The following is a 15,537-nucleotide window of genomic DNA, read 5'->3' on the forward strand; positions in this document are numbered from 1 at the left end:
AAATGTTAGGTTTTAAAGTGACCACATTTCCTAACATGGTTGTTTTCTAATACCCCTTCCACCCCACCAATGTATTCAGGTGGACAAAGTGCAGGCATTGCAAGTAGTGAGAGGGAAAAGCATTCTGCGGTCATTGGTGTGGTGCTGGTGAGCCCACACTGGTGGATGAGAAACCTTCCGACAGCTGCTCAGGTCTCCTCTGAAGCTGAGCTGTCCTCTTGTTGGGACCAGTTCCAGAGAGCTCAGGCTGGCAGCTCTGCCTGCGGGCTGCCTTTGGACCTGCTTTTGCTGGTGTGTTTGTACGTCAGTTGCCCAGAAGGAAGGCTTTGTTTCAGTGGTCCTAGGAATATGCCCTCTTGGATCCCACAGCAAGGATCCATTCATTCTTATCGCCCACACATGTGAGAAAACTGGGTCCTTGTACGGGGAGGAGAGGGTTGCAAAGATTGCCTTTCAGGTGGAAGAATAGATGAGCATTCTCGCGACAATTCGATGGTTGAGATTACTCACCTGCAGGAACAAAGGGGGGCTTCTAGTACCCCGAGCCAGCTGCAGCCCAGGCCTAGGGCGCACATCCTCTAAAGCCTCATCCTTACCGGCTCCGGCGACTGAAGATTTAACAACGAGGCCGAGGAGTGGAGTGGATAAAAACACTGAAAAGAAAGCCAGGTTGAAAGTGCTGCTTCTCACAGCTTAAGACTCTAGTGCCTAGTGGGACTGAATTTTATTTTATTTTTTCTTGGAATGTGAAAGTGAATCCAGGTTAAATTGAGTATAAGAGATAAATGCACACGAGTTAAGAACTGTCTGTTTTAGGCATTTTGTGTGGTCCATTGAGAACCCTGCAGGATTAAGTGCCCCAGTTCGTGGGGAGTGTGGGTGTTTCTTCCTGTTACATCTTTTTGCTGCAGAGCTACACACTGCACTTTTTGATGCCTCATTTTGCTACTTGTGAATTCTAAACCAGCATTGTCAAAGCCAGTACCTCTTGGCTTTGCCAATAGATGTTTATAAAAGCATTGTTTTAATAAAAAAGTAATCGAAACAATCAAAATACTGGATGAAAAGCAAGCACATATCTTAAAGTATCTTAAAACTGTCCATTGAATAAAATATTTTGGCTGTGATTCGACATGTGATTGATAATACCTCAGACCAATGGCTGAAATTCCTGAGCCAAATAATCCAATGGCAGAACCAAAGCCTATTAGATTGTTGCATGGTACTGTATTGGCATTTACAAAGCGCCTTCTGATGAGGTGCTAAAGCACTTCACAGGCGGGTAGGATGTTACTCCGTGGCGGTGCTTCCCATTAAATGTATTGCTGCAGGGCTGAGTACTCTCCCTTTCAAATTAAGGAAGTGCAGGCACTCGGTACCAGAGAGCACCTGCCCATTTAAAGCACTGCTCCGTGGGATACTTAGATCATTGGAGACAATTGTCAGGCATATTGAGTTGGGTTTCTCTTGCTGTTTATCACACGCCTTGCAAGTAGTCCTGATGCTGCACACAGACTGTCATTCAGTATGTCCTGAGGAGGTGATGCATTGTGCCATGTAGGCGCCAAGCAGGTGATTGTGCATGCGACCATATAGTGAACATGCGAGCAGTCGTTCATGTATAAAGTGTGTTTGCCGTGAATGCCGCAAGTGAGCCGCCTCAGACCGAAAAATAGGATCTCATACCTGTGGAAATCTAATGTGGTATTTTTTTGTGTGAAAATTCCTACAGAAAATGAAGGAGTTCTTGGAAGGGCGGAGCCTGATCACCAAGCTGCAGGCCAAGCACGACCTCCTGCAGAAAACCTTGGGAGAAAGTGAGTATGCGCAGTAGGCCGGCGGGGTGGCTCACGGCTGGGGCGCGTGCTGCGGAGACCTGGATTAGCGCGAAGTAAAGCCCCCGCAGACCAGACTCCGCTTATCAGTCTGCCGAGGTCGGCGAAACGAGGCGCCCCCTGGTTATGAGGATAACGTTGGCCTTACTATGATAGTTATGCAAACGGGTTATTTAATGTTCGTGTTTGTGGTAGCCAGCTAAGGGGCGAGTCCCGTTCTTTTCCGTGGGACTCCTCTTCGGCACGCTCAGGGGCGGTGTACACGTGCCATATCTCCGCGTCTGAGACAAGCGCCAGGACAGCAGCCCCGGCCACTGAGACTGCTTGAGTAATGGTGGGTGGGCTCGTGCTTAATGAAGCCTTAATGTGCATCCTCAATTAGTGTAAGCAAACCCCGGCCTTCTGGATCATTTCACGGGGACAGGCCACTGATTTACAGCTGCGGCTCCAGAGGTGCCCGGGGAGCGCGAGGCGCGCATTCGCACGGCACATTAACCCACAAATCTCCAGACCCCTGCGCCCTTTCAGGCGGAAAGACATCTTGCGTTTCTGTGTATTACGGGGGAGTCGGGTTAGGTGGTGCGGGCGACCACCACTATGCGCGAACAATGTGCAATATTTACGAAAATGTACGCGCATCACACCGCGGCCATAGAATTGCCTTCAGCGTTGAAGAGCACAGACCCTCGCTGTCCATCCGATCTGCCCTACAGACCCAATCTCTCTGCTCCAGTGATCTGCTCACATTTCCCAACTAGCAACGGGATGCGTCAGGGCGGGTTGACCGAGGGGTACAGCACCAAAGAGAGGTTGGAAACCTGTGGGTGCTACTGTCTGACTTTTTTCGTTTAATTGGACAGTGAGTTTCCATTCAGTAAATATTTTGGGGAAACGGTGCTGTGAAATAATTCCTTAAGCTCCAGATTTGTTCGGGACATCCCGGAGAGGGTTCTACTCTGGCGTTGGCTCACTTGGCGCAGTAAGGGACAGGGACTAAACATTTCTCAGGGTTGACTTTAGCTCCTTGTCTGTCACTGCAGTGTTATGTATAAAATACCAGGGGCCGTATTACAGAAAATGCCCCGGGGGGGCAACAGGCATGTGCGCCTGATTTGCGAAGCCCCCTCCCCCCGAACACGTTTGTATAACAGAAGAGGCTGCAGACGCTTGTGCGACCCCTTCTTTAATATTTATAGTGCTGGTGCGCATGTATCTCCAGCGCTATCTTAACTGGGCGTGGCCTCGTGCAACTGAAGGGAATCTCTTTACTTCTGAGCCGCTAATATTATGGATGGGAGGGCAAAGACTAATAACTCATGAGGCGGACTGCATGTTCGCCACAAGAAGGTCGCACACTATCAATGCGCCCCCTGATGGCATCCCTCTGGAGGGGAGAAAGAGGGTCCCATTGCCTCCCACCCCTGGACCATCCCCTTGCAGGCTGGTGCCATCACGGATTACATCTGCCTGCCAAGAGAGCTCAGACCCCTCCTCAAAGCACAGGTGATTGCTGCCTGCATAGTGAAGCACTACTTCATGTGTGCTGCCCCCCAGACAGAACGAGTTCATAGCTGCCCTGAAGGCAGCCCACCATCTGTAATAGGTTGCATATTCCCTGTTAGCGCACAGTACACCTATTTAAAGGTGTGCCGCGTCGCAAACCGGAAAAGTGTGCCCTATGTGTAATAAGGTTCCAGGAGGGGTTTTGTCTTTCTATCCCACCTCATATCCCATCCTCATGACCAAAAACAAAATAGAAGAGGACCATTGATATTTACACTTTGCTCCTCCATCCTCTAACATATTGACAATTCACAAAGTCAAATTTACAACTAAAAACGTGTGCCTGTCAATTATCAACCAAACACTAGCTAGCATTTTCTACTGCATAATTGTACGTCACAACTTTGTACTAATATGCAATTGAAAACCCCTTACAAGGATTGTAGTCAACCATGATTTGCCATGAGAGTTGTTGATGCCCACCAACTTGTGAATTGGTGGGCATTCATATACTCGTCTCTGACCCTTCCTCTCCTTGGAAGTTGTCAGAGATTTGCTCCAGCAAACACTGGAATACATCTCCTTCTAGGGTAGTGAGTGGTGGCTGATTGAACACCCTAACATTCTGGTGGGAGAGCAGGGTTAGTGGAAGGGGTTTCTCTTTGGAGGAAAAATAAGTGCAAAGTAACCTTTCCCAAAAGGAAATGTACTGTTTATACAATCTGTAGTTTGGAAATAATAGCACCCAGAAATCTTAATTGACCCACAATGTCAGATGATGTTACCACTGGTATGCCCAGATACCTACAAATTGCGCAGCTTTCTAAGCCTGCTACTGTCAGTGTCTATGTAGTAGTACATTTGCAGTGTGGGTATTCAGTGCACTCCCTGGTGTAATATGTCTCTGATCAGAGTAATCCTCTTCTCTCTCACTAGTGTGCTCAAAGGCATGGATATAGTGTACTGGTTTCAGTTCTACAGCACTGAGCAATGTACCCTCCATGCACTGCTTTGAAGTCTCAATGTAGAGACTTATCATCTTAGGGATATGTTTAAACCAGAGCTGTGTATGTGCATTCCGGGCCGTTGCGTATACGCCAGTGAGATCCGGACTAACATTCAAATGAATCCATGACTAACAAAATAGCAGATATCTTCCCTCCGAAGAAGGACTGCTGCCAAAAATGCATTAGGATGGTTGAATTTGCTTTCATGTACATGGAATCAATAACTCACCAGAGCTGCAAGGTATGTGATCACATTATATACATTGAATAAACATATGTACTACACATGATTACTGGATACAAATGGTGATTCAACAGAGAAGAACGTACAAAGTTCTGGTTTAAACATATCCCCAGGATGACAAGTCTCTACGTTAAGACTTCAAAGTAGTGCACGGAGGGGACATTGCTCAGTGCTGTAGCAGGGCGACCAGTATACCAGTCGTAAATTTACACCACTTATAGGAGCAAACTGGTCAAGAGGTGCTTTTAAGGAGTGGGCGCAGCTTTATTACTTTTTTGTAAATTGGTTGTGAAATAGCTTTAATATTCTGACTCCAAAAAATTAACAAACTAAGACCTCTTCTACCCCAGAATCATGTGATGTGCAGTGCTCTTTTCACTGAAGTCGCTGCCCCTTCTGCTCCTGCTGTTCCCTTACTATCTTGTTATGGAATGGGGTAGAGGCCAACAGGAGAGTGATTTCACTTCTGTCCTCCTCCACCCAAGGGGAAACCACATCTGACAGCTACAAAACCGCGATCCATTCACATTTCGACCCTTCTGTTTTCCATTGGCCTTAATAACATTGTGCCCAGAAGTGCCCGTGTTTACCGTACACACCTAGGTGTTCTTTAGAGGACATCCTTCAGCTCCCCTATGGATTTCAAAAGAGAGTTGTAATGGTTACATTAATGCCAAAGTCAATCTACTGATCGATCAAGATAGTGCCTCTTTGATGGGATTTCCCCTGGACCAATGTGATCGCTGCTAGCAGTGTCCAACCGACCAATGTGAATATTCCTTAAAAGCACCTCTTGACCAGTTTAATTTTTGAGCACTGCCACCACACAGATGTAATTTCTGCTCACAAATTACTCTAACTCTTTTGACCACTGTTTACGAGTACACGTCATCTGTGTTTGATTTTAGCTCTCTTCTAAGCAGTGTGATCTTCGTTCAAGTGTGTCTACCTTGTAGCGTGCCCTTTTCCCCACAAGGGTCTCTTGAGCCTTGTAATTTGTGTTAATAATAGCAGGCCAATAATGAGATCACCTCTAATGGGGGAATTGCCACATGGCCCACACATGAGGGCACTCAGAATGCTGTGATAGCTCTTCACTAAGACCCTTATATTCCAGAGATCTCATTTTCTGCGCACCAAGAGGGTGTTCTCCGTTCATGAGGCTTCCAGAAAAGTATCATCTGTTTGAGGGCTTCTGTCAAGTGTGAGCTCTGAATTCAAGCGCCCCAGACAGCCGAGATCTCTGCTTTTAATTGCTTTCACTTTACTGTGGTCACCATGTCCTCAGAATATTCTATGAGTAGCAATTGTAGGTAGATTTGTTCTTTGGGTGTGACACTATCTTTGCTTTTCTTTCCCAGGTCAGAGGTCCGAATGCTCGCTTGCCAGGTAAGCAACAATGACTTTGTTTCAATACCAACCTAGACTGATAACCAAATGTATACTGCTTCTAGGAGTACTTGTTGTACTCCTGCCTCCATCCTGCCCCTCTCAGCCTACAGCTTTTTACTCCTGGTGCTCTCAATAGGCCAGCATTCTTTCCCCAGTTTTGTTTAAAAAATAAAAATAAAAGGACTGGTGCCCAAATCTTTGCTCAGAAGCCCTTCTCCGAATGTGTAATCCTGAATCCACCCCATGCCTCTTTAATAAGTCACACTACGCACTTCGATCTCACTCATGCAGGTTCCTGCTTTCTCCTTTTGTGACAGTATTTCTGTCTTTCTCCTCCTCCTCCTTTCTCCTTTGTGTTTCTCTCCCTCGTGTTCTTAGGAAATGTCAGGTAAAATAAGTAGGGGTCCCCAAACATGAGCGCTAGTGATCCCCACTGGCAACCACCAGCTCAAATTAAGCACTGCCTTTCCCTTGCCAATGTGAACCCCCATCTTTGATGCTGTGACATCGCTCCCACCGGTTGTGTCTACATTCACTTCTGTAAACACCTATCCTGTGCAGCTGCCTGTCATGTTGCCCCTAGGTTCATGCTTTAGAAGTTGCATACTGAGGACACCCCTGCTTTCTCTGCTGTACCTGTGAGAAAAGCTTGCACTGCTGCTGTCTGTGTTGTGCACGTTCTGTGCGTCTGGGGATAACTTGCATTCCTTCTGTATTTGCTTTTGATACCCATAACTTCTGATATAACAGCACCCTTATGTATATAGACTCACTTTAAAGGTAAGAGGGAGCTCCTTCCTGCCATGTTTTAATTGTAGTTCACGAAAACAAATGCCTACATGCAGTACGTTGTGTAACAGTCTTGTGTTTTGAATATTCTTTCTCTCTCTTCGGAATGTTCTGGATTCACCACCAACAGCAGGAGAAGTTCGACTGTGAGGAAGCAGGTGAGAAGCTATGGGCCAACACATACCCAAGATGGCTTTGTTAGTTTGTTTTTTTGGTGTTATAAATGAATATGTTTTCTTTTTCTCAGGAGATTGTATCTATGTACCTGTACTATGAAGAAGCCATGCTCTTATCAGTTGCACTGTCCAACTCTCACCAGACCGCTCTCAAAGGATTTTCTTTGTCTCCTGTCTTGACTTCTTTCAGTGGCCCTCAGATGTTCAATAGTATATAATATAAGGCTACACCTGAATGCTAATTTCACTGCACCCCAGTAACACCTTTGAGGTATTTGGATGTTGCAACCCCAAGACGATCTCACTACCATTTGCTATCTCGAAAGTAGGCCCCTGTCTCCACCTTCTTCCCAGCTCTTACTGTTTAGTCTTGGCCTGTAGCAGTCTATAATATATTTTCCAGGAGAGGTGCTTACGAACCTCCTTTTTAGGTCTAGCGTAAGCATATGGCCTCTTGTATACTTCTAAGTATACTTCTTCTCTGGGCTTCCAGATATTTCATTTGTTAGGTTCAGTGTCATTAAAAATCCTTGTTTGCTAGTGGTCAGTCACAGCACTTTGTCCCTCCTTCTGTGTGGGAGCAGGGACCAACTACTGTATAATTACTCTTTGTCCTGTTTATCTAGTCTGCAGGGGACTTTTTTTTTTACTTTGTTTCCTGCTTCTGTCCAGGGAAGCTTCCCTTTTCGTTTGCAGAACATTTTTACTCTGGGCTTAGCTGTAAACAAGGCTATAAGTCAGGCTGTTATCTTAGTCACATTTAGTCTTGGTGGGCTCTCTGCACCCTCTCAGCTGCCTGGCTCCCACCCTTCCTTGGCTTGGATATTATTTACCAAATCTACCAGAGCGCCGCAATCCTTAGAGATAGTGCCCACTTCTGCTCCATACTGGGATCCCACTCACAGCTCTATCAGTGCACCTCAGCTCATACACTCCAAACCCTCAGCCGTGCCAGGAACCCCACATGCACTGTCTGCCAGAGCACCTCAGTTCTTGCAGTCGGTACACTCTGCTGCTCCAGTACTGGGACCTCGGGCACAGCTCCATCAGTGCACCTCAGTTCACACACTCCCAAGTCCTCAGCCCTGAGCCAGGAAACCCAGACACTCTGTCTGCCAAAGCACCTCCGTTCACTCACTGCTCCAATACTGGGACCTCAGTTGCAGCTCCATCTGTGCACTACAGTACACACACTGCAAGCCCTCAGCCATGCCAATCCCAGGAACCCCACACGCACTGTCCGCCATAGCACCTCAGTTCTTCCAGTCGGTACACTCTGCTGCTCCAGTACTGGGACCTCGGGCGCAACTCCATCAGTGCACCTCAGTTCACACACTCCAAGCCCTCAGTCGTGCCAGGAACCCCACGTGCGCTGTCTGCCAGACAACCTATGTTCTTACAGTCCGTAAACCCTGCTGTTCCAGTACTGGGACCTCGAGTGTAGCTCCATCAGTGCACCTCAATTCTACCCTAGCGTGGTCACTTCCTTTCCTAAACGGGGACCCCGCTCACATACAGTTCCATTACAGCAGCTCAATTCTAATATTGAGTCCCACTGCAAAGCCAATACTAAACCCAAAAGAGCAAAACACTGCTCACCCAGTGCACCTCAAGTCTTACATCCAACGCCACTGCTGCTGGGAACCACCACAGTTCTGCCAGAATCCATCAATTCTAACATTCACTGCACATTTCTTGTCAGTACTAAGGCTCACACACTCCCCCTTCAGGACTTCTCGCTTCTGTGGTTCAGAGACAAAGCCACTCCCATGCTGGGTCCCACTCACAGCTTCACCAGGGCACCTCCAGGCTAACACTCAGCAACACTGGCACAATACCGGGTTTCACACATGGTTCCATTAACATACCTCACTTATGACCTTGTTTGCCTGTTACTATTCCAGTACTGCAGCCCACATACAACTCTGTCAGTGGACCTGAACCCTAACCTGCAGAGCCCCATTATTCCAATACCGGGAATTACACAGCGCACAGTTTCTCATGCCTCACCCGCTGCCTTTCTGTTATTCCAGCAATGGGCAGGACACAGCTCTCTCTATACTCCCCAAATCATCATCTGAAACACCCCAATATTGCTGTATTGGGGTTCACATACAACTCTACTAATGCACCTCCTGCTGTTCTGCAGTGCCCCTTGCTGTTTCACACTCTGAATTCTGTTGCAGGATTTGGGGGAGCCACTTAAATCTATTCTTAGCTGTCATCTTTATTTGGGAGGGTCTGTCCCATCTATCTCACTCTGTTCTTTCCTTTACTCTGTTTACTCTCAATGTTTTCTTTCTCCCCCATTTTTCTCTTTCCAGCTCTTAAAATCCACATGTTAAGTTTCGCTCTTTCTTTCAACTGTTAATTTCTAATGTTTATTTTCTTTTTTTATTTCCCTCTTCCTCTTGCTACCTCCTCTTTACAACTCACAAAAACTTGGTTATTACTTTCCTTGTCTCGTTCCTCTTTTTTCTTCATCAGGTGTTCATTCTTTCACTTTTTTTCCTCTCCACTTAATTCTTTCTTTCTTTTTTTATTTGCTCTTTCCTTTTGACTCTGTATGCATCCTTTCACTTTTTTCTTTAAGATCTTTCTTTCTTTAAGATCTTTCTTTCTTCCTTTCTCAGGTGTTTTTCTTATATTTTTCTGTCAATTCAAGTTTTACTATAAATCCCTCTTTTTCCTGTCTGTGCAAGTCACAAGTTACTTGTCGGGACCCAAAGTGTCAAAGTGGTTTTCCCATTCTGTGTCTCGGGGAAATGCCAGTACATACATGCCCTGGTTCTTTCGCTGCTTTTTTCTCTCACCATCTTTTTTTTCCCTCTAATGTTCATTTTTGCTCTTTCTTTTCACACGTCTTTCAATATTTTTTCCTCCTTTAGATTGCTAGCTTCCATCCCTTTTTTCTTTTCTCGCGTTTGCTCAGTTTCTTCTCTTAGTTGTGCTTTCATTCTCTTGTTCTTTCTTTCCCTTCTTTCTTTATTTCTTTGTGACCCCTTCTCTTTCTTCCTTTTGTTGTTGTATTCCTTTTGCTTCTCTTTCTGCCCCATTCACTTTCTCTCCTCAGGCTTAGTTATCAATGGAGCAACAGGTGTAGTGGCACCGCGGCCCAGAGACCTACAGACCTCACTCAACTCTTATTACTGCTCTGTTTTCGTACCAAAATTCCAGTCAACCATTTTCCTTTCTTACTCCAGCACGTATTACACCGTTACAAGGCCACTTGTCCTCTCCATCTTTACTCCTGACTCCCTCTTTCCTTTCACCCTTCTATCCGTCCCAAATGATATTTTTGTTATGGTATTTTGAGCATGACACTAATGCCAAATGTTTATTTTTGATAAAGGTTTTTATGATAATTGTATTTGTTTTAAGATAGAGGAAAAAGGTAAATGGAAGTGCTTTAGTTAAATGCTGGGCCACTGGAATGATATGGCAAGAAAAGATGGAATTTTTAGTCAGGGTTGACCAATTTATGTGGCAAGAAAAGTCCAGTTATGAAGTTACAGTGCCACTAGCGATAACTCCAGAAAATGTGAGACCTGTTGCATTGCAAGTGCTTGCGGTAGATTGTGCCCACTGCTATTACTTCTGCACCAAGCCCCCTATTTTCTTCGTTGGTTTATCAACTATTTTACTGCCATTTACCACAACTATTTGCAAGACTTAACAGGTTTCAGTAGAGTAAAAGCTGCACACACCCAGCAGAGTATGTGGAGAATCACAACACTGCATTAAGGTATTCCTCGTGCAGGGAACTCAGCCATTTGTTATCACGTTGTTCGATGGCATATGTTGCTGCAGATACACATGTTTAGCACAGTCCGCTGCCTGGTGTTGGGCTCGGAGTATTACAAGTTGTTTTTCTTCGAAGAAGTCTTTTTTGGTCACGGGACCGAAGGACTCCTCCATCTTCGGCTCCATTGCGCATGGGCGTCGACTCCATCTTAGATTGTTTTTTTCCGCTGTCGGGTTAGGACGTATTCCTTTTCGCTCTGTGTTTCGGTTCGGAAAGTTAGTCAGAATCTCGGAAGAAAGCGTCTGTATTGTTCCGTTCGGTATCGGGATAGTTAGGTACATCGACACCGATCATCGGAAGACTTTGGGGTAGCTTCGATTCCCCCATCGGGGCCTGGTCGGCCCGACCGCGTGCAACATCGAAGCCGATGGAACGGACCCCGTTTCGTTTCTGCCCAAAATGTCACAGTAAGTATCCTTATACAGATCAGCACTTGGTCTGTAACTTGTGCTTGTCCCCCGAGCACAAGGAGGATACCTGTGAGGCCTGTCGAGCCTTCCGGTCCAGAAAAACACTCCGGGACCGAAGAGCCAGGCGTCTACAAATGGCGTCCACGCCGACAAAACAACGTTTCGACGACGAAGAGGAAACATTCTCGGTTCCGGAATCAGAATCCGGAGACTCCGACGTCGAACAACAGCAACAAACAGTGAGTAAGACGTCGAAAATTAAAACCATCGAGAAGACAAAAGCCCAGGGGACGCCACTGCCAACAGGCCATGGCTCGACCCATAAAACCGTCGAAGGTGCCGAAAAAGGGCACGCCCATAGCGAAGACACCCGACTCCGGTCGAGGGACCGCCATGGAGCAACCTCGGAGCCGAGATAGCGGCTCCGAGAGGCAAAAACAAGATGCCGGCACCGAAAAACATCTGCACCGAGACACACTGCCGAAAGGCACAAAAATTCTGTCGGTGCCGAAGCCGAAAAAAGATTCTCTCTCGGCGCCGAAAAGTTCCACACCTTCATCCTACACAGAGGAACAAGGAATAAGTGGCCAGATGCACAGATTTGGACAAGAGCTCCAAAGTGTAGAATCAGACTACACTCAAAAGAGACTGTACATCCAGCAAGACACAGGGAAGATATCAACCCTTCCCCCAATAATGAGGAAAAGAAGGATCGGACTTCTCAAGGATGACGCACAACCACAAGCCAAAGTGGTTAAAAAAGTCACGCCTCCGCCCTCTCCACCACAACAGGCATCGCCGGCACAAACACCGCCACAAATGCACTCACCAGCGCAAACTACCATAAGTCAAGATAATCAGGATCAAGACGCTTGGGACCTATATGACACCCCAGTGCCGGACAATGATCCCGATTCATACCCCACAAAGCCGTCACCGCCAGAGGACAGTACCTCATACTCGCAACTGGTGGCTAGGGCTGCAGAATTCCACAATGTCCAACTGCATTCCGATCCTATAGAGGATGATTTTTTATTTAACACCCTCTCGGCTACACATAGCCAATATCAATGTCTCCCAATGCTACCAGGGATGTTACGGCACGCAAAACACATTTTTGAAGAGCCCGTAAAATCAAGAGCCATCACCCCAAGGGTGGATAAGAAATACAAACCACCACCCACAGACCCAGTGTTTATTACTTCGCAGTTACAACCTGACTCCGTAGTAGTAGGGGCAGCTCGCAAGAGGGCAAATTCCCATACATCTGGCGACGCCCCACCTCCGGACAAAGAAAGCAGAAAATTTGATGCGGCAGGAAAAAGAGTAGCATCACAGGCAGCCAACCAGTGGCGCATCGCAAATTCTCAAGCGCTGCTGGCCAGATATGACCGCGCACACTGGGATGAGATGCAACTTCTCGTAGACCATCTTCCCCAGGAATACCAAAAAAGGGCGCAGCAAATAGTTGAAGAGGGACAAACGATCTCAAACAATCAAATCCGCTCTTCACTGGACGCAGCCGATACTGCAGCGAGAACAGTCAACACTGCTGTCACCACAAGGAGACACGCTTGGCTCCGCACTTCAGGCTTCAAACCTGAAATCCAGCAGGCTGTCCTTAATATGCCCTTCAACGAGAAACAACTTTTTGGCCCTGAAGTGGACACAGCCATTGAAAAACTTAAAAAGGACACAGACACGGCCAAAGCCATGGGCGCACTCTACTCCCCGCAGAGCAGAGGCTCTTTTAGAAAAACTCCATTTAGAGGGGGGTTTCGTGGCCAACCCACAGACACCACCAGCCAACAAACAAGAACCACACCATATCAGGGTTCATTCCAAAGAGGAGGTTTCAGGGGATATAGAGGGAGTCAATTCCCAAGGAGTAGGGGAAGATTCCAGACTCCAAAAACACCTCCACCTAAACAGTGACTTTCAAGTCACACAACCCCTTCACTCAACACCAGTAGGGGGAAGACTAAGCCAATTCTACCAATCTTGGCAGCAGATTACAACAGACAATTGGGTATTAGCAATAATCCAACATGGCTATTGCATAGAATTCCACAAATTCCCACCAAACATCCCTCCAAAAACACGCAAAATGTCACCACAACATTTAGAACTTTTAGGACTAGAAGTTCAAGCACTACTGCAAAAGGATGCAATAGAGTTAGTACCAGTACAACAAAAAAACACAGGAGTTTACTCCCTGTACTTTCTAATTCCAAAAAAAGACAAAACATTAAGACCAATATTAGATCTCAGGACACTAAATACCTACATCATATCGGACCACTTTCACATGGTCACACTACAAGACATCATTCCACTGCTCAAACAGCAAGATTACATGACCACATTAGACCTAAAAGATGCGTACTTTCATATACCGATACACCCTTCTCACAGAAAGTACCTAAGGTTCGTATTCAAAGGAATACATTACCAATTCAAAGTGTTGCCATTCGGAATAACAACTGCACCAAGAGTGTTCACAAAATGTCTAGCAGTAGTAGCAGCACATATCAGGAGACAACAGATACATGTGTTTCCTTACCTGGACGATTGGCTAATCAAGACCAACACAGTAAAAAAGTGCACAAACGACACCACATATGTCATACAAACCCTTCACAAACTGGGTTTCTCCATCAACTATACAAAATCACACCTCGAACCGTGTCAGACACAACAATATCTAGGAGCAACCATCAACACATCAAAGGGAATTGCCACTCCAAGTCCACAAAGAGTGCAAGCATTCCACAAGGTAATAAGTGCTATGTTTCCAAACCAAAAGATACAAGCAAAATTTGTGCTAAAACTTCTAGGCATGATGTCATCATGCATAGCCATTGTCCCAAACGCAAGACTACACATGCGACCCTTACAACAGTGCCTAGCATCACAATGGTCACAGGCACAGGGTCAACTTCAAGATCTGGTGTTGGTAGACCGCCAAACATACCTCTCGCTTCTATGGTGGAACAGCAACAATTTAAACAAAGGGCGGACATTTCAGGACCCAGTGCCTCAATACGTTATAACAACAGATGCTTCCATGACAGGGTGGGGAGCACACCTCAATCACCACAGCATTCAAGGACAATGGGATGTACACCAAACAAAATTTCATATCAATTACCTAGAACTGTTAGCAGTATTTCTAGCGTTAAAAGCCTTTCAACCCATAATAACACACAAATACATTCTTGTCAAAACAGACAACATGACAACAATGTATTATTTAAACAAACCAGGAGGAACACACTCAACACAACTGTGCCTCCTAACACAGAAAATATGGCAGTGGGCGATTCACAACAACATTCGCCTAATAGCACAATTTATTCCAGGGATCCAAAACCAACTAGCAGACAACCTTTCGCGAGACCACCAACAAGTCCACGAATGGGAAATTCACCCCCAAGTTCTGAACAAGTACTTTCAAATTTGGGGAACACCCCAGATAGATCTGTTCGCAACAAAAGAAAACGCAAAATGACAAAACTTCGCATCCAGGTACCCACACCGCGAATCACAAGGCAATGCTCTATGGATGAGTTGGTCAGGGATATTTGCATACGCTTTTCCCCCTCTCCCTCTCCTTCCATATCTAGTAAACAAGTTAAGTCAAAACCAACTCAAACTCATACTGATAGCACCCACATGGGCAAGACAACCTTGGTATACAACTCTACTAGACCTTTCACTAGTACCGCATGTCAAACTACCCAACAGACCAGATCTGTTAACACAACACAAACAACAGATCAGGCATCCAAACCCAGCATCATTGAATCTGGCAATTTGGCTCCTGAAATCCTAGAATTCGGACACTTAGACCTCACACAAGAATGCATGGAGGTCATAAAACAAGCTAGAAAAGCTTCCACTAGACACTGCTATGCATCTAAGTGGAAAAGATTTGTTTGCTACTGCCATACCAATCAAATCCAACCATTGCATGCCTCTACAAAGGACATAGTGGGATACTTACTACATTTGCAAAAAGCGAATCTCGCTTTTTCATCTATAAAAATACACCTCGCAGCAATATCTGCTTACCTACAAACTACTCATTCATCGTCTCTATTTAGAATACCAGTTATTAAAGCATTCATGGAAGGGCTAAAAAGAATTATACCACCAAGAACACCACCAGTTCCTTCATGGAACCTTAACATCGTCTTAACAAGACTCATGGGTCCACCTTTCGAACCCATGCATTCCTGTGAAATGCAATATCTAACCTGGAAAGTCGCATTTCTCATTGCAATCACATCCCTCAGAAGAGTAAGTGAAATACAGGCATTTACCATACAAGAACCATTTATTCAAATACACAAAAATAAAATAGTTCTAAGAAC

At 45.8% G+C, this 15,537-nt stretch overlaps 1 protein-coding gene across 2 annotated transcripts in view; it reads left to right on the forward strand.

The window, feature by feature from the left end:
- SRGAP2 (SLIT-ROBO Rho GTPase activating protein 2) overlaps window positions 1-15,537 on the forward strand; it is a 488,054-nt gene that overhangs the window by 343,068 nt on the left and 129,449 nt on the right. For both annotated transcript variants that reach the window (XM_069238579.1, XM_069238580.1), the window contains 3 exons: window positions 1,733-1,817; window positions 5,951-5,978; window positions 6,901-6,928. In XM_069238579.1, coding sequence (XP_069094680.1) covers window positions 1,733-1,817; window positions 5,951-5,978; window positions 6,901-6,928 — 141 coding nt within the window. The remainder of the gene's footprint in view (window positions 1-1,732; window positions 1,818-5,950; window positions 5,979-6,900; window positions 6,929-15,537) is intronic.

The sequence above is a fragment of the Pleurodeles waltl genome, chromosome 6 (genome assembly GCF_031143425.1).
Source record: "Pleurodeles waltl isolate 20211129_DDA chromosome 6, aPleWal1.hap1.20221129, whole genome shotgun sequence".
NCBI lineage: Eukaryota > Metazoa > Chordata > Amphibia > Caudata > Salamandridae > Pleurodeles > Pleurodeles waltl.